Here is a 19,312-nt window from a genome sequence, read left to right as displayed (position 1 = left end):
AGATAGATAGTGATATACTAACTCATACATTTGAGATGCTAAGTCACATTTAATTATGAGATGCATATTCATAATTATGAGATTTTCTTCTAATGCGATAGAATAACTCATTATTTTGAGATACTATCCTAAAATTTTGACTTGTATATCATAACTATGAGATATAATTAGAACATACAATAATTAAGACGTAGCATCTAAAAATATGACTTAGCATCACATATGTTTGAGAATATGTCGTGATTTTTAAATGCTTAGTTGTAATTATGACATATCATATTAAAGAGATAGAAAAACTTATAATTTTGAGATATTATCTTTAAATTTTGACTCAGTATCTCATATTTATGAGATACTAACTTGTACCCAGATATAATTGTGTAGTTAACCTTTAGGCGTTTCAGTCACATTATTGTTTTACAAGAATGTAGTAAAACTATGAAATTTTGTCATTAAAGTGCAAACAAATCAGCAGACCATTTTGTATAATAAACTTCTGTTTATTAAATATATTTTTTATCTAATCCAGCTTGTGTTTTTCAACAACAATTTCTGATTTTATTCTCTTATTTGATGGTTGGGACAAAATTACCAAAAACACCTGATTAAAATGTGCAGAGACTTTTTATGTAAGTAAGCATTTCTTCAATGTAGCCATGATGTCTGCATATATAGACCTTCAACAAGGTGTGTTTAAGGCAGAAAAGAGTCCTGAGGTCATTAAAATAGTCACGAAGGATGGCCTGTACTACATACTTTATCACTGTATCATCCTCCAGCACTGTGTGCAGCAAACCAACTACTCTCAGCTGCTAATCACAGGATTATTCTGCTTAACTAAGACTATTAAGTGTTCCACATTCAAATGGTGTCTCCCTCAGGACAGTCCTTAGAGAGGATGATCCCTTCACTACAGAGCTCTTACAGAGAGCTGAATACTGAGGGACCCAAGGGGGTGGAAGAACAGGGAAAATGATCTTGTAAACCAACAGGATGTCACGGTGGTCTACACTCAGGACACAGACGAAGAAAGGGAAAAGAGCTGCAGAAAGAAGTTGGACCTCAAAGGAAGGAAACTGCACTTGTTGTACAGTACTGTGTGTACCAGGCACAATGCCGATTTCCTGCTTTTTCACTGTTTAAAAGGTCTTATCATCAGGACTAATAAGCATGTTTGTTGGTTGTTATATTTTGATTTGTTCTTTTTATCTTCCCTTTTCTCGTGCACAGATCTGCAGATGTAGTGCTGATTTGCAGAGGTAAGAAAACAAGAAAAAGTGAGGACAGTATCTCTTCTGTCTGGCTCAGCTCGGCCCCCAGCGCCACGTTTGACACCGGTTCTGTTTATCTGTTCGGAGCAACGAGCCGGCAGCAGGACCCCGTCTCTGATGCCATCTCTTACAGGATGCTGCTGACACTGACAGGACTAATCCCAACCATCCGGAGGGTGGTGTCTAAAACTGGCCAGTCACAAAGCTGACAATCCTACAAGCACACACGGATTGTTGTTTTTTTGTTTGTTTCTATCAAGACAGGAAGCAGAAAGAGAAGGAGCTGGCCAGAGTGGGCTCGGTAACAGGGGTCCCATTTGTTTGAAACTTCTTCAGCTACATTTCTATATCCCAGGAGGATTATATTATCTGGACACCTGTAAGAACGGGCCCTTTTGCAATCATGCTGGTGAGTATAAGCAGAATTAGAAGTGCAGGAATAGATGTGGCACTTGCAAACTGCTTCATGCTGCAGAAATTGCTTTTTGAATTGATTTTTACAAGTATCGGTACAAACTTGGTTGTGATCAAGATAAACAAAAGCAAGCTTTGCTTCTGTTGCTGTTAATGGCTTTTCATCCCTTCAGTGTAGTCAATCATGAAGTTTGCACAATCAGGCTCGTATCCCTGAAATTGTCAGAGGCCCCAGCAGTGCCAGGTCTGAACACTGAACAAGAACCAGGCTTACTAAACAGCCTCTGTTCTCTCAGGAAGGCAAGACAATAGTTCTGTTTTAGTACAATCTGGTCTCTTTGAGACTAAAAATAACCCACTCATTGCTTACAGTAGTTTGTGGTGAACATTAAAGGCCCACCATTCTTTGATGGAATGCATATCGCCCACTGCCTTACGTGCCAGTTTTAGACTTTTTAGTCAAATGTTAGGCAGTAAATCATGTGCAATCTCACATAACTCAGCCACTACCACATCAAGTTTTATCTCAGTATCTGTAAAACTGACTGAGTTGTAGCCATTTAAGTGGGTTTTTTTATATGTTGGTTAGCTGTGGTGGCCATCTTGAATTGGGTTGGCTCCAAAGGTTAAACACGTGTAGATCCAGTGATTATTTTCTGAAAGTTCCTTTAAATCTGTCCAGTGGTTCTTGACCTCCAATAGCTGACTCCAAATAGTTAACAGCAAGATTTTAAGTAAAGCTCTTGAGTGATCTGTTAGCGCTCAAAATATGTGTTGGGGATCAGTCTCAGCTACTACTTCGCCAAACATTACATTAATATCTGCAGGGTTTGCTGAGTTATAATCATTTTTGTGCTTTTTAGGGTCAGTTGACTGTGCATCTTGAATCAAGTTGACTCCAGAAGTTAATCAGATGTAGATTTTGCTTTCCTACTTACTTTCTAGAAGTTGCATCAAAATGTGTGCAGTGGTTCATGAGATATTTTGCTAACAGACTCAAGAACACACACACACAATCAGACAGAAGCAAAAAGATTATCGTTCACCTTCGCCTTTCAGCGACAGGTCATAATGAACAAAAGTAAATGATTGAGGACTGACTGAATGTTTGAGGAAGCTAATATTGTAGCCTGAAGCTAGAAGTTTGGCACTTGACATTTTCCTCTGTGTAAAATGTATATCTGAGTGCACTAGTTTCTGAAGCTGGAAATGACAGACTTTGGCCCTTCTTGTCGCAGTTCAAACCAGAAGTTCACATCATTGTGTGCCTCGCTTTGAAACACCCTGCAGAGGTGCAGAAAAAAAAACATTTAAAGTTAGTGGATTGTAGCTGTGCTCTCAGCTCAGGTGGTTTCTGTAAATGTTTAATTTCTTCTTTCTCTTCTTTCCAGAGGGGTGGCGAAGAGCTGAACAAATCGCCTGCTGCGGTTTGCCCTCCAGAGGAGAGCGTTTAGCAGGTGAAGCCGAACACCGCTCTCATTAGTCACACATGCAGTCACCTGCCACTCACCAGAGACCGCCGCCGCTGCGCTGAACGTTTCTATTTCCACACACACTCAGGAGACACTTGAGGAATGGCTCAGTCTCCGTGACCGGATGGAAGCTCGGTGGAATATGCTGCGCTGCAGGGGACGATAAGAGGAGTAATCCAGACATATTTCAGCTTTCAGAGTCAGTATTTTTCTCCTGAAAGTGTCCTATTTTCCAGGAGTGAGTTTACATTTTGTTAAAACCTCTAAATCCATACGTCTAGAACAGTAATAATGAATTGTTTTGGTGTGAACATCTTCCTCTGAATTAATTTTGATTTCTAATTCTGCAGCTTGAGCTTCTTCCTAAGTGAGCCAAATCATGGCCAGCATGGCGCTTCAGCTCCTCGGCTTCTTCTTGGGACTGTTGGGGTTTGCAGGAACTGTAGTGGCGACCCTACTCCCCCACTGGCGCATCACGGCCTTCGTGAGCTCCAACATCATCACAGCCACCGCCACCATGAAAGGCCTGTGGATGGAGTGTGTGTGGCGCAGCACGGGCATTTATCAGTGTGAGCTGTACAGATCCCAGCTGGCACTCCCACCTGACCTGCAGGTACGGCATCAGTCAGAACGTTGCACACCACAGTTTGAAAGGTTTGCTTTTGGGTGTTATGTTATTCCATAGAGTGAATTAAACAGTTTTAAATTAATTTAAGGAATATTCCTATTAGAAATGTAAAACAAAATGACCAAATCTACGATCTAATTACATTTAGTGCTTACATTTAATTAACTTACCTGTCTTTTTTTAAGTGTTATGTGATAGAAAGAACAAAACCCTGTTGCCTGTTTCATGTCACATAAACATCCCATCCTCCCTCTTCCTTTTGGCTACAGAATTAAGTTTCTGATTCTTCATTTTGAGCTGAATTGTGAAAGTGTTTCTCTGCTCTGCTGTTATTTAGGCTGCCCGGGCTCTCATGGTGCTCTCCTGTGCCACCTCAGTCCTGTCATCTCTGGTCGCTGTGGTGGGGATGAAGTGCACCCGCTTTGCACAAGGTTCTGTGATCAAGTCCACCCTGGTGCTGAGCGGGGGGGTTGGTTTTCTCTGCGCTGGCCTTCTCTGCCTGGTCACGGTGTCCTGGACCACCAACGACGTCGTCGTGGATTTTTACGACCCCTTCTTTCCCAGCTGGACGAGGTACGAGATCGGACTGGCCGTGTATCTCGGCTACGCCTCGGCCTGCCTCAGTCTGATGGGGGGGCTGGTGCTCTGCTGGAGCAGCAGAGAGGTCCGAAGGCAGAACCCCGTCCATCGGAGGCTGAGTCCACAATCATCACCTCCTCTTCTTCCTGTCTTTAACAACACATACCCGTCTGCTCCTCTGTACGAGCGCCCCCAGGCCCTGAAGGACAATCATGCACCGTCACTTTTCTCCCTGTCAAGCAGTGGCTACAGACTCAATAACTATGTTTAAATCTGCAGAAACCCTGACACATGAACTGACTCTGCATGAACCAGGACAGTCCACTGAGCACGTTACCAACTATTTTATTTATCTTTCCTTCATGCCTATAAAACAAGCTGTACACATCCTCACGTTTTTCCGAAAAATCACATGTCACCACTGACAGGTTATCTCATCTAACAGCAATAAAAAGTGAGTGAGAGGGACTGAAACTGTTGCAGTGCACATAAACCACCAGGAGGTGGCAGTATGTCACAAGGAAAGTTGTAAAACTAATGTGAGAGCACTTTCTCTGCTGCTAAAATCTTTTTAACAGAGAAGTAACTTTTTCATAGCTTACGTTACTCTCAGGAATAACAATTAAGTAATATTTAAACAAATTAATATAAAAGGTTTGTCTTTAAATCACCTCCATTGCAATAAAAATAAACAGTTTATTTTGTGCATTTGCAGATTATATCTGTTCAGATTTACAGACACCTAAAAATTAAACAAAGGCAATAATGACAGTGTTAGAGGTAATTATTACTCACTGCTGAATAACCTTTTTGCCCGAGCCTGTGTGTGTGTGTGTTTGCCTGTGGAGTTGACAGAATGTTTAATGAACCTCTTTATGGATTTTAATGAAAAAGTAATCATTGGGTTGACATCTACAACTGATTAACATCTGGAGTCAGCCCCATTTAAGATGGCTGCCACAGCCAAGGAACCTTGGCAAACAAAAAAATGACTGTAACTCAGTCTGTTTTACTGAAGTTGTTCATGTAGTCACTTTCTTCTCATCATAAGATGATCTCACTTTAAAACTGGCATGACAGGTGGCGGGTGATATGCATTCCTTTAAGATATGCTATAGGCTTTAAAGACTTTCTGCTTTCACAAAGAACAAAAACCAGTTTATTGCTGTTTTTATTTTTACCAGTGATTTTTTTTCTGCTGATTCATTTCCTGAAAACCTTCCTGCTTGAAGAAACCCACTAGATGGCATCAAAGATCTGTTGAGAGGACAGTCAGAAGCTGTTGGTTACAAACTGTTTATTTAGACCACATCTTCTGACATTTTCTGACTTTTTTTTTATTTGTTCAAAGCTCTTTTTTATGATTTTCCTTTGGACTACTGACTACTGCTGTATTTACAACTGTCTCTCTGTCTGTTTGCCTAACTACCTGTGACAGTGAAAATGTTTCTGAAGCAGAAGAAGCAGATGACCCTCCAATTAAAGGTGCCCTCTGTCTGACGGACTGTCAGCCCAGGAACACGGTAAATTAAAGAACAGACATTCACGCAAGTTAATTTATTTCCACCTGTCAGGTGAGTCCTTTTTATGTAAAGGAGAAAAATAACACCGTGAGCAAACAACAAACTGAAAAAAAGAAGAATCTTTCCAATAAATAAATATGTATACTTATTCAAAAAATTCACATTAAATGGTACTGAGCTCATTTAAAACATGCTCAATGTGTAAAACTTAAGGCACAACTAGACTGAAAATGTCTTATTAGATCTTACCAAACCAAAAAGCAGATGAGGCTGGATCCCTAAGGTGCTTAATAGGCACAAAAAAGTAATGAAAACATTGTGGAAAAGTAAACCTGTGTGTTTAAAGATGTTCAGTTCATATGTCAATATCTTTCTGGGAAATTTTAGTTAATCTCTGATATAGTTAAACAAGAAACAACAGAAGTCCCTTTTCCTCTCTAAAAATAACACTTTTTTTCTCTCTTTAAAGTTTTGGTGTAAAAGGTTTCTTTTGTTTTTTAATACTTCAGGAACCCCACACTCATTATTTTATTCTATTTGTAGACATTTGAGTTTCAGTAAAATATTTTGCAGAATCAGCTTAGATATTTATATATTCAGAGCAGAAGAACAAACATGTTTCAGGGGGTTGAGAATGTGCCTCAAGTTTGATTAAACTTTATCTGTAGGTTACGGATTTGTACATGAGAAGGTTCTGTTTTCATGTAGATGGTAGTGATAATAAGTTAAACACGAAGCACTTGAAGAATAATAAATAAAGACTTTGCTGCTGTTTTCTTGATGTTTATCCAAGCAGCTTTACGCACAATGTGCAGCTGCGTCCTCTTAGCTTCACATCGACTTTTACGCATAAATCCACGAACTTCAGAGGCCAGGTGATGCTTTTGGACGCAGTGAAGTGTAAAAATCACTGCATGCCAAACATTTTGAACATCCTCTCTGTAAAGTATGACCTGTGAAACGACGGGGACCTGCGCAGCCCCGTGAATCAGGCCTGAAATGGCACCTGGCTGGAAGGCTTCAGCCGCTGCCAGTGAGATGTTGGAAAGCTTCTCCGGAGAGGCTGTGCGTCATGCCACGCTCTATTAGGTGCTATTTTCGTCCTGCCCTGGAAGACATTCATCCAGCATCTATACCCACCCTGACAGCACCCAATAAACCCACCACTCCCATTCATCTCCACCCACCTCCTCCCTCCTCCCTCTGACTGGCTCCGCTCCTCTCTGCGTCTCTGACCGTCCAGCAGTTGGGAGTTATAAACCATTTTGCTCATCCAGAGGATTACATTGGCAAGGGGAACCTTCATATTTTACCAGGATACTTTTTTTTATTCTTCTTTTAGAAATTCTGCTCCTGTGATCGATTTATCTTCAAAGAAAAGGTAGGTGCCAGTTTTGGAGATGATCTTCTTTAACTCGTGGCGCGCTGAAACCTCATTAGACCACACTGACAGGTGATTTAAAGTGAGATCAATAATGCAACGCAGGCTTCTTGGGGCTCCGGAGTCAGCAAGAAGCCGAAAAGTCGCGCTTTGACGCGGCAGCTCGGACACAAACCGCCTGACGCTTCTGTTTTCCGATGAGAGCTGGACGGTGCGCTCCGGTTGGAAAGCCTTGATGGACTTTTGCGCGTTTCCAAGAAACAAGAATGTTTCCCCAAATTGTTCCTAAGGCGTTAGACAATAGCATATATGAACCACTTTTTAGAGTCATGTGGAAATTTGCTGATAAATTGGCACCAAGCTATACAGGATAAAGCGGCACGGCGCGCGTAAAATGCCAAATTTAAAGCTTTGCAGAGTTGGAAAAGATGGTTACAGGTAAACATTTCGACAGATCTAAGTATTTTATTTTTCCTGGCATTGATTCACACATGATAAAGTGCTGCTCTTCTTCCACAAACTGTGCGCGTCAGCTGGATGTGTATCCTGCACGGTTGTAATAATTTAATGCGCCGTTTTCTGTTCATTTTTGTGTTTTTTTTATTTCTTTTCAAACTTTTTATTGTAATTGTATACAGTAAGCATGATTTAAATTAGACAATATTAGACATTTTTTCAATCCGAGTTGTTGTTAAAAGATGTGCGTCTTCTTAAACTGGACTAACATTCTTCAGATTTTTGTTTCCTGCAGTTTTTTCTCTAATCTTTGTCTGTAAGTGCTAACTTTGACAAATAGGGGAGTCTAAAGCTGGCAAAGCAGCATTTAAGTAAAAAAAAAAAACTAGATATATTTTGCTGGTTTTAAATGAAATTATTTGTCTTTAAACAAATGCTTGGAGGTTTATTATTGAGGACATCAGATTGACTTTTATTTCTGACTTTATAAGTGAAGGTGAACTTTGCTGGGCTGTTGTTTCCAATAAAAGTCTCAGGCTTCCTGTTTCCCTTCAGTTTCCTCCATGAGTTTCCAGTCCGTCTCCAGCAGCAGAACCTGATCTCTGCCTGAAGCCGAAGCGAAGAGGAGGATGACGATCCACGTCGAGGGTCTCGTGGCTATCGTGCTCTTCTACCTCCTGATTCTGTTCGTGGGGATCTGGGCTGCGTGGAAGAACAAGAACTCCGGAGTCGGTGATGGCGGAGAGCGGAGTGAGAGTATCATGGTCGGGGGCAGGGACATCGGCTTGTTCGTTGGGGGGTTCACCATGACCGGTGAGTTGGAAGACTAGAAAAACGCACTGATTAGATAAATGAATTTATTCACTGGTAGCCCTTCAGTGTTTTGCCTTATTTAGATGTCCCATACTGTTAAAAAAAAAAAAAAAGCATTTCTCTCATTGGCTACGGACATCATTTTCTGCCACAACTTTCTGCAATACATTCACTGGATTTGAAAAATCGTATTCTCCTAAAAGCAAGTTGTCTTAAAAGTATGAGCTTTTCTTTCTCTCCCTTTGTTGTCAGCCACCTGGGTGGGTGGGGGCTACATCAACGGCACTGCGGAGTATGTCTACCTGCCAGACTACGGCCTGGCCTGGGCACAGGCGCCCTTTGGTTACGCTCTCAGCCTGGTTGTAGGTAGGAGTCTCTTACTTTCTTTGTTCAGATGCACACAGTTTTTTATTTAAAAAGAGAAAGCTACAAAATTCAGGTTTTAGTCATCATGTTGTGTGGGAACCCTGTATTTTATTTGGGTTTCAACAAATTATGAATTAATTGCGTAAATGTCTGACATCACTCAGGTGGCCTTTTCTTTGCCAAACCTATGCGATCCCGTGGCTACGTCACCATGCTGGACCCCTTCCAGCTGCTGTATGGGAAAAGGATGGGCGGGCTGCTCTTCATCCCAGCACTCATGGGGGAAATCTTCTGGTCGGCAGCCATTTTGTCTGCCTTAGGTAGGTGACCATCCACTGGGACCACCACCTTCATATTTACAGATGTTTTGCAGATTTAAATTCAGATTTTTTCTTTACTCAACACTGCACAGGTGCCACTCTCAGTGTGATTGTGGACATCAACATCAACATGTCTGTGGTGATCTCAGCGCTGATAGCCATCTTTTACACTCTTGTCGGAGGACTCTATTCTGTCGCATACACTGATGTGGTCCAGCTGTTCTGCATCTTTGTGGGCTTGGTGCGTAAACTTATTTCAAATGCTATCTAGTTATCTAGTTGATAAATTACCGACCATTTTGAAGCAAAAAGACAAACGTCACATGGAAAATGGAGTAATGATTACATTCAGATTTTTTTTCCCCTCTTCAGTGGATCAGTGTGCCTTTTGCCCTTTCCAATCCTGCTGTGGCAGACATCAGTGTTTCAGCCAAGGAAGTAATCTATCAGTCACCATGGCTGGGCAAAATCGAGCCAAACGACAAATGGCTCTGGGTGGACAACTTCTTTTTGCTGGTAAGCTTTATCTTCTTATGAAAGTAGACACTCCATTTACATAAAGAGTATTGTGATTTCAGTCCAACATGTGTGTCTTTTAGGCTGCTGAACACATTGGTTTTAGTTTGTATTTACTTTGATGTTTCTGTTTCTAGATGTTGGGGGGGATTCCCTGGCAGGTCTATTTTCAACGGGTTCTTTCTGCCTCTTCAGCTACCTACGCTCAGGTTCTCTCCTTCCTGGCCGCCTTCGGCTGCTTGGTCATGGCCGTCCCCTCGGTCCTGATAGGAGCCATTGGGGCTTCCACGGGTAAATACAAAATTTGGCTTTTATAAATACACATTTTTGTGTTTTTAAATCCATCCAAGTTCTCAAATCAAATCCATAAATGATGTAGTTATACACAGACACTCATAAAGTTAATGAAACATCACAGGACAGTCCAAACATCCAGGATTCTGATCCTTTATTTAAACTGGAAAATGTGATCAAACACAGCGCAACGCCTTCTTTGCTTGTTTACATCCCAGAAGCTTCCTTTTTGTTTGTTTTGTTCCAGATGTATAAAAGTAGTTTCATAAAAATACTTGGAGGGTAAACAGCAGATGGATCCTGTGACGATAACCAGAGAAGGGAGCCATCGGACCATGCCAGTTTTAGTGAATATTGCATCTGACGAGAAGCCAATTAATCCGGTCCTTTGGAGGTTTTTTTCACACATATACAGCAGTAATCAACCGTGGCTTATGAGTATCCAGGGAAGGGAAAGAATGATGCTGACTGTGTACCTTTGGAAGAGAATGAATATGAAAAAATAAAATATAAAAGCCTGTCGAAGAAGTATTTTTTGGGTAAGATATATTAGAGAAACAAATGGTCTACTACTTGTTCATAGGAGGATAAAAGCAGAGAATGGGTAAACTTCAGAGGATTTGCAGACCTGATGTAGACATGTCAACACCCTCAACTGTTCAGGGATTTACCACCCTCAGAATTAAGTTGAATTTTACATAGTTTATTTTAGTTAATGTTTGCTTTCTACCAATAGAACAAATCCAATCAGTTTTCCTGTACTGATCCAATGATTAAAAATTACAATCAGCTGTAACTCCATCATTTTTCCTTTTAAGATGATCTTAGTTTAAAACTCTGGCATGAAAGGCAGCAGGCAATATGCATTTCTTCAAGGAATGCTAGACTTTTAATATACTTTAGCATTCTTATTACTTCTGTTTCCCCCTTTTTTAATTAACAGAAAAGAACTGTATCGATAATCTGTATTGTATTTCCACCCACAGATAACACAAAGCTCTTTTGTTTCTCAGCAACTAAAACCCATGTGTCCACAGGAAGCCACATAAGAAAAGTGAAACTTTTTTGTCTTAAAAGCTAAAAGGATCAGAATAAAAACTGCAACGCAGAATTCAGTTAATTCAGATTTATGCAGGTTGGCCAAGAGCATAATTTGTCAAATTCATCTTTTTTTTGTTTTTGTTTTATTCAGTTCTATCACTTTGAAAAAACTAGTTGGTATAAACTGGTTACACAGTTTCATTTCTGAATTTCTTTATCAGACTGGAACCAAACTACCTATGGTTCCCTCGCTCCGAAGGATAAGGATGAGTCAGACATGATCCTCCCCATAGTGCTTCAGCACTTATGCCCTCCCTACGTCTCCTTCTTTGGTCTGGGTGCGGTGTCGGCTGCCGTCATGTCGTCAGCAGACTCATCCATCCTGTCAGCCAGCTCCATGTTTGCCAGAAACATTTATCAGCTCGCTTTCCGGCAGTCGGTAAGAGACGCAGTATTTTCAACACACAGTTGAAGACGATTCGTCCCAAGCAAAGACTTCTTCTGTCTTCATTGTGTAATCCATTTCCTTTCTCCTTCAGGCCTCAGATAGTGAGATTGTTTGGGTGATGCGCATCACCATTTTTGTTTTTGGAGCCCTTGCTACAGCGATGGCGTTGTTGACCGGATCGGTGTACGGCCTGTGGTACCTGAGCTCTGACCTCGTCTACGTCATCATTTTCCCTCAGCTTCTCAGCGTTTTGTTCATCAAGGGTACCAATACCTACGGCTCTGTGGCAGGCTATATCTTTGGTCTCTTGCTACGCATTGGTGGAGGAGAGCCCTACCTGAAGCTCCCCCCGTTCATCTATTACCCTGGCTGGGTGACAGTAGAGAAGATCCACCACCTCACTGGTGACGTAGAGTACTTTGTCCAGCAGAGATTCCCCTTCAAGTCTGTGTCCATGGTGGCGTCCTTCTTGGCAAATGTGGTCTTCTCTTACTTGACAAAGTACCTATTTGAGAGCGGTATGCTGTCACACAAGTACGACTTCCTGGATGCTGTGGTGTCCAAGCATAGCAAGGAGATCATGGACAAGGCAACACTAGTAAGCAACCACGATAACATCATCCTTTCAGAGATGGCTCCGGTCAGGCAAGCTCTTGGCGCATCCATTGCTGGAACCTTCACCAACACTGAGGCCCTCAGTGACGACGGTGAATCAAGTCCAGAGTCTTTTCACAGCGAAAACTAGACAATGAAGGCAGAAAGAAAACTCGAAACAAAGAATGTGAAAAGGAAGGATTGGTCAAAGACGCATCAGCTCTCTTCAGGAAACTTGTTACTGCCACACTGTGAGCCAAATCAGCAGAAATCTTCTGTGGCTTCCAAGTGACTCCACAAGTTAGTTCTATGATGGTGATATGGTGCCTCATTCTTTTTTTTTTTTTTTTTTTTTTTTTATTGTCTAAAAATACAAACTGACTCTAAATCAGCTGGGTAAGGTATACTCATGTTTGTGTTTTCTGACCACAACTCTGTGAATCTACAACCATTTTAATTTAAGTGCTGCTACTGTGATCGGAGGAATGAAGAAAAGAGTGTCTTTAAGGATTTATAATGGGCCATGAAAAAAGTGCAATAGAGCTACGTTATTGTGTATGTGTCTGTCTGATTATTGTATATGTATGTTGATGTATACGCACATATAGTCATGGAAAAATGAAGTCCACCCTTTGTCAATTCTAGTTTGTTTTTTGTATCAGGACATAATAAAAATGGTTTGGTGTTTACCAGGTTCTGAAAGGGTTCATGTCTAGTATCAAATGTAGAAAAACACAACAGATTCCACCATGTCATTCTTTGTTAAACAATGATGAAGCATAAATGGAAAAGCTGTGTGAACAACATGATACTTTCTCTTCTAGTATCCCTTCTTGCTTTTTGATTTGAAGACATTTGTGTCTCTCTTAATGTCCCATCACAGCTTTTCAGTTTGGTTGAGGTCAAGACATTGACTTTACCATGGGAACGCCTTGATTCTTTTCTTTTTCAACCATTTTGTCATAGATTAGCTTTGGGATCATTGTTCATGGTCTAAACTTTAGCTGTCAGACAGACGGCCTCACATTTGACATTAAAATACTTTGGTAAACAGAGGAGCTCATGGTTGACTCAATGACTGCAGGGTGCTCAGGTCCTGTGGCTGCAAAACAAATTCAAATCATCCTCCCTCTACCGCTCTGCTTGACTGTTGTTATAAGCTGTTTGTGCTGATATGCTGTGACTAGTTTTAATCAAACCTGTGCTTTGTGGCCAAACATCTCTTATTTGGTCTCATCTGTCATAGTTTAGAACGTTGTTCTTGAAGTCTCATGGTTCATTCAGCTTCAGCTTTGCAGACCTAAGCCATGCTGCCATGTTCTTTTCAAAGAGAAGAGGCTTTCTGCTGGCATTCCTTCTAAACAAGCCATACTTGTTCGAGATGTTGTCTGAGCACTGCACAGTCTGACCTTGGGGTGAATTTGCTGGGACATCCACTCCAGGGAAGATTGACAGCTGTCTTTAATGTTTTTTTTACTGAATAATCTTTCTCACTGTAGAATCTTGGACTCCAAATTGTTGGAAAATAGTTCTTCCCACATTCATGGCCAGCCTCTCTCTAAGAAGATTGCTGTTGTCTTTCCATTTTGGCATTGTGTTACCACACACTTGTATGCTCCAGAGCAGCAAACTGCTCACACTGATAAAGATCAGGTAATCAACATATTTGACCTGAAATCCAAAAGAAGCAGCAAGGGTGGACCTTTCCATTTTGACTTTTGTTTATTAAATAATGGCATGGTGGAATTCGTTGTATATTTTTGTACAACTGAGGTTAATTTTATGACCTGGTAAAGATGAGATCATTATCATCATTATGCCTGAGGACTCCAGAATTGAAAGAAGATGCACTTTTCTCCCCGTGATCGTATGTATGCCTAAGAACTACATGGCTTCAAGCAAATGGTCCTGGAAAGTTTGGCAGACTTTAAACTTTAGGTTTGCTTAAAGAAAGTTTATAATTAGAGCAATAATATTTGTAGAATCTGTGTTGAACAAATAGATAGCTTGAACAGTAAGCTACCATCATTGGTTTGAACCTGAAAAGTGGTCGAGTTCAGCCTTTTTTATGTTACTTGCTCATCTCTTTTATGATCTTCCTGTTGTAGACACACTCAGTGATAAATAAATGAATAATAAATTAATACAACTGTAATAGTAACACCCTTTTAAACTTGCCAAACAGATGGAGGATTTGTCTAAATTCCACATTGATTTAAGTGACCAAGTGTTAATTTTTTACTGCCAACTAAATGTTTATTTCTGCAGCACAGTTCAGAATGTAGTCATGGAGTCAAGATCAAACTTGAAAAACTGAATTTTGGTGTTTTTGGCAGCAGCACAACAAAAGCTAAAGAAACAACAATCCTATTATGATAGCATGAAAAATTACGAGGAGTAGTGAGTTGTACCCCCAATATCTGTCTATTCTGTTAGGTAATAATTATCTGGCACATGTTAATCAGAGCAGCTTTAAAATTAAACTGTTTTGATCTTCAGTACAGCAGCAAACATCCTTTCCACATTTGAAGATACTGGAACATATTGTAGGTTGAATTTGGAGAAAGATGCCCCTCTGTGCATTGTAATCAGAGCTCCTGTAATGTGTGTTGTGGCAGCCGGTCCTGTCCCGTGTGCATGGTCGTGCATGTTGGTTCCTGCTGTGCAGTTTGGAGCAAATACGCTTTCAAATTATGTTCAGCTGAATAAACCATTTTATGTTAAAAGCTTCTTTAAACAGCAGGAAGGGATGAGTCAACTTTGCGTTGTTTTTGTTGTTGTTGTTTTCCCAAATAGAGATAATTTGTGATTATTTTCAGCTTAGTTTCTTCTTCTTCTTTGTGGATCCTGATGCTCCAGTGGGAAGAATATTATACCTTAAATAAAAAAAAACAGCATTTATACCTAAAAGTCCACATTTGGCATTAAAGGTTTGGGTGTAACTTAAAATGTCTGCTGCTGAATTGTTCAAAATAAGATATATTGTTTATTTTTCAGCCAACTGTTGGGTTTCCATTCATTTATGTGCATTCTGAAGTTTAATTTGCAATCTTTTCTTTCCTTTAACTTAAGGTAGGAAAACGTTAAGTTGCAGCAGACTACAGAAAATCAGCTGCAATAAAGCACATGCAAAGATCATTTTGTAAGAATTTTATAAATGAATGGACACTAATAGCTGCCTGAAAATATGAAAACACTCGTGGACAGAATGACGCCAGAACAGTCATAAATCTTCCTCCAGATATTTTGAATTCCATGTCTGTGTGTGACTGTGTGTGTTTGATGGTTGGTTTGTTCATCTTAAAACTGTATTGACCGGGCAGTCAGGTTCACGGTGAACAGAAAGGATTGTTCCTCCCAGGGAAGTGTTCGTATTACCGGTCATTATTGATCCCAGCTCGCAGTGGAAGAGTCCTCAGGACATTTGATTAATGCTGCTCAGATGTTCAAACCAACAGTTTTTGAGTTTCTTAAAGTGTTATATTTTTTTAAAAAGTACTTTTTGTTATCAGTTGAGCACACTCATAAACACTCTGGTGATCTTACATTGTCACAAATATAGCAGCTTTACACACAGCTACAACTTGGGAAAACTTAATAGTTATCCACTTTTTACAATAATCTTTTAGCATTTTTAATTGTTACTGTAATTGCTTCCAGTTGACATCATTTTCAACTCAGTGTTCTTGCAGTTTGCTGGTTTATTCTTTATTAAATCAGTAGAATTGCCGTAATTGAAAAATCAGTGGTGAAAATGTATAGAAAGGAGTTGCAAAAGTAATTTTCTGTATGTTTTTTATTAGTATTAGAATTAACAATTCATGTGTTCTATGTGTAAAACCAATCAAAATACATGTTGCTTCAATTTCTAAAAAAAATTGATTGTGTTAAAACAAAAATTGTTGCCTAAGGAGGCTTTGAGTAGATGCAGATAAAGAGGAAGTTAAAACACCTTTTACTTCACTGAAGATTAAACCCTTTTGACTGATGACAAAACAATCAGCTGTTTCCGCTTCAAGAGTAGAAATGGAGCCAACAAAAGGATAAATGTATTCTGTCCTTTTTCTAAATGGTCACTTATTAATTCAATTTATTCACTCAAACCAGTTAAAAGAAACATGTCTAGTATTTTGTTCTGTCTTAACTGTTTCAAAAAAACACTAGAGAGCTGCTGATATCATTGTTAAAGTTAACCTAAAAATGATTTGTCTGCTGCCCACTAAGCCTGACTACAAACACTGTTCTCAGCTCAGAAATCTCCACTAAAAACACGGTTGTTGGCCTAATTTTCTCCTTTCATTTGGTTCCCAAAGCTGAGATCGGCTCCCGGTGTAGGTCATGAAACACCAAGAAAGTCTACAATCAAATTAATGTAAAAAAAAATATTGCTGTTACTAGAATATTTAGCCTTAACAGTTATAAAGAAATAAAAACAGTGGTCATAAATGGAGAAAAACATATAATATCTTAGTTAATAAGACAAGCAATGTTTGTAAACTTCAAACAGTAACAGTTGGGGTCACGCGTCATGAAACTCCTGCTTTAAAGTTTCACAACGAGCTTGTGGTGATGTTTACCAGAGACGGCTCGTTAAAGGAATGATGTCGCATGTGTGTGCAGTCATAACACCAACAAAACGTTAAAAATAGACTTGACCCAACCCATCATAGTTCTGTAAATGTTGATTTGTCACCAAAACAGCTGCACCTTAAAATCACTGATTGCAGATCTGACATGTGTTAGAGCGTCAGACATTCTTTCTTTTTTTGGCTTAATTGTGTATGTAAACATCCCTCCCTGTTAATTAAGAGTGTCATCATGTACAAACCTGTATACACACACAGAGGAGAGTCAGTGTCAGCTGCTGGACTGACGCGTTGTTGCCACATGTCATTTTTAAAAGAAATGATGCTGTATTTTTCTGTGATAAATGTATATACATATTTAAAACCTAAGAACAAATTAGTCTACTTTTAAATGCAAAGTTGAAGATGTTTGTCTATTTATTTATTCATGCAGTGTCTAAAAGAGTATAGATGTAAATGTGAGGTCAGTTGAATAAATGCTATTAAATTAGTGCAGCACTGGTTTGGTCTTTTTATGTATTAAATTATACAGATCATATTGTTATGTGTATTTAAATATTTGTGTGTGTGCGTTATTATTACTCATGTATTTGGGGGGATGTGTGTTCTTTCTGATGTGTGAGATTAATAGAAAGACTTTGGTTGTGGAGGTTATGGTTAACTTTATGAGGTAATGAATTTTAATCAATGTACTGTCTTCTCTGGCAATGAAAACACATCTGTGTGTGTGTGTGTGTGTGTGCTTACTGAGTTTATTCTCAGGGTTGCCGCCTGCTTGGAAATATCAATCAAAGTGCCCACCTCAGAATTGTATGACTGCCAAAACTGTCAGAGCTGTCAATCTTTATATTTACACACATACACATATACACAAATTCACGTTTCGTTTTTCCCCCACAGCATTAAACTCAACCTCTCATAGCAAAATCTAAATGTTTCCAAGCGAGGGATTTTTTAAATTCAACCAGGTTGCGTAAATATCATTCATGACTTCAGCACTAAATGATAATAAAACTAAAGCGAAACCACATGTTACTAAAGAAATATATTTTAAATTGTAAAGTTAGAAGATATGTTTGTTACTTAACACAATAAGTTCCAAAAACTGTGCAACCTTTGGCATTCATTTTGTGTTTATTAACTCAAACCTCTGATTGAACTCCCAGCTGATCAAAACCAAATTAAAATCTTTCTGTCCAGCTTTTTTTTTTTTGTATCTTTGCATTTCCATGCATGTATTGTTCTAAGCCTAAAAACAAGCTCCGGGCGAGCTGCTTTAACATGATCCTTGCTGAAGTTTGTTTCCTCTTTTTAACACAACAGAGAAGTCTCTGAACATCATTGGCAGCATGACTTTCACAAAAACATAAACATATTCAGCCCTGCAGCACAGGGGGAACAGAAGTCAACTCAACAGTGGATGGAAAACAAAGCTTTAGAAACCGTCTACACATTGTATCATTAGTAATATTAGTTGACTATCCTCGTTCATTTTGACTGTAATGTCATGAAAATCACATTGAACATTTGTGAATCCAACATTTACTTGGACAGATGCCCTGACTTCAGACTCAGTTGTCCTTCTAGAGGACTTCAGCACCCATGCAGGTGTTTATGGACCATGGAGCCTTGGTGGGTGTGACTGGGAAGAAAGAAAAGTTTCGCACTTCAGCACCTGAAGGCCAGTTAGCTCAGGTGGTCAGAGCGTGACACTAATAAAGTAAGGTCACAGTTTCAATTCTTGTATTGACCGCCAAAATATTGTTGAGATTCAAACTTCTAATTGAATGCTTACATTGAGCAGCAGTGTAAGAGAATAGGCCTTGTTGTTTTGATTCCTACTTGTGGTGGTTCCCAGCCCTGGTTAGGGTTTTCATTGAAAGCAGGGAAACTACAAAAACATGCAAGATAGTGTTCCTCCAGGACCAGGGCTGGCAATCACTGGGCTATAGAACAAACCATTTGCTCGTTTGAAGGGGACTTTCTTAATTTTTCTGACTGTTTGTCAGAAGTTAGAGCCTCACTTTCAATGGACATCGAGGAGATCAAGAAAGATTTATGATGCACAAGCCAGTCTAATCAATACTCAGACCACTGTGGAGGATATCCAATAATTAAAACCCTCTCAATCATTTCTTAGCCTTCGTTTTTACAAATGCTAAGTTGTGGATTTTTTCATGTTGTTTTGTTTATGTTAGAAAGTTCTTGTGGTTCTGCTCCAACCATAAATTAGTTTTGCTCCCCTGTCAGCAGATCCAATTTTTTAAAAAGAGAGTGCCAAACATTTTTCAACTAACCTCCTGTCACTGAACTACAGTACAGCATTCACTTCAAATCTCTTTCCTAATGGATGTTTGTGGTAATTATTCAGTTTGTATGAAATCATAGTAATATAATGAAAGCACCATCCAACTTGTATATAGGGCCAGGTAGCTCAGGTGGTGCTAATAACACCAAAGTCACAGGATTGATCCCTGTACAGGCCATGTGGATTTTTCTCGTCTTGAGGCCTCCAACTAAACCTCTACATCGAGTAGCAGTGCGGTGTTCTGATTTCTGGTTGCTAAAACTGGTTTGTGGAAAACAAAATGTTGTAGCCAAGTGTTGAGC

At 39.6% G+C, this 19,312-nt stretch overlaps 2 protein-coding genes across 3 annotated transcripts; both read left to right on the top strand.

The window, feature by feature from the left end:
• The first annotated feature begins 41 nt into the window (after positions 1–41).
• LOC108240395 (claudin-14) lies at positions 42–6,647 on the top strand. 2 transcript variants are annotated; one of them, XM_037975941.1, is made up of 7 exons: positions 42–1,097; positions 1,231–1,259; positions 1,532–1,680; positions 3,077–3,142; positions 3,246–3,395; positions 3,508–3,770; positions 4,123–6,647. In XM_037975941.1, exons 6-7 carry the CDS (start codon positions 3,537–3,539, stop codon positions 4,633–4,635), a joined length of 747 nt encoding a protein of 248 aa, XP_037831869.1. In that variant the 5' UTR covers positions 42–1,097; positions 1,231–1,259; positions 1,532–1,680; positions 3,077–3,142; positions 3,246–3,395; positions 3,508–3,536; the 3' UTR covers positions 4,636–6,647. The 2 variants fall into 2 exon arrangements, with proteins under 2 accessions (XP_037831869.1, XP_037831870.1); XM_037975942.1 differs by having other exon boundaries at positions 1,231–1,680; positions 3,246–3,356.
• A 475-nt stretch (positions 6,648–7,122) lies between these two features.
• Positions 7,123–13,491, top strand: LOC108240393 (high-affinity choline transporter 1-like). Its single transcript, XM_017423827.3, has 9 exons — positions 7,123–7,268; positions 8,280–8,537; positions 8,790–8,903; positions 9,068–9,223; positions 9,316–9,464; positions 9,596–9,739; positions 9,877–10,030; positions 11,296–11,513; positions 11,614–13,491. Exons 2-9 carry the CDS (start codon positions 8,354–8,356, stop codon positions 12,265–12,267), a joined length of 1,773 nt encoding a protein of 590 aa, XP_017279316.1. The 5' UTR covers positions 7,123–7,268; positions 8,280–8,353; the 3' UTR covers positions 12,268–13,491.
• The last annotated feature ends 5,821 nt before the right edge of the window (positions 13,492–19,312 follow it).

This window comes from Kryptolebias marmoratus, linkage group LG6 (genome assembly GCF_001649575.2).
Source record: "Kryptolebias marmoratus isolate JLee-2015 linkage group LG6, ASM164957v2, whole genome shotgun sequence".
NCBI lineage: Eukaryota > Metazoa > Chordata > Actinopteri > Cyprinodontiformes > Rivulidae > Kryptolebias > Kryptolebias marmoratus.
This window is presented reverse-complemented; position numbering and strand designations above follow the sequence as displayed.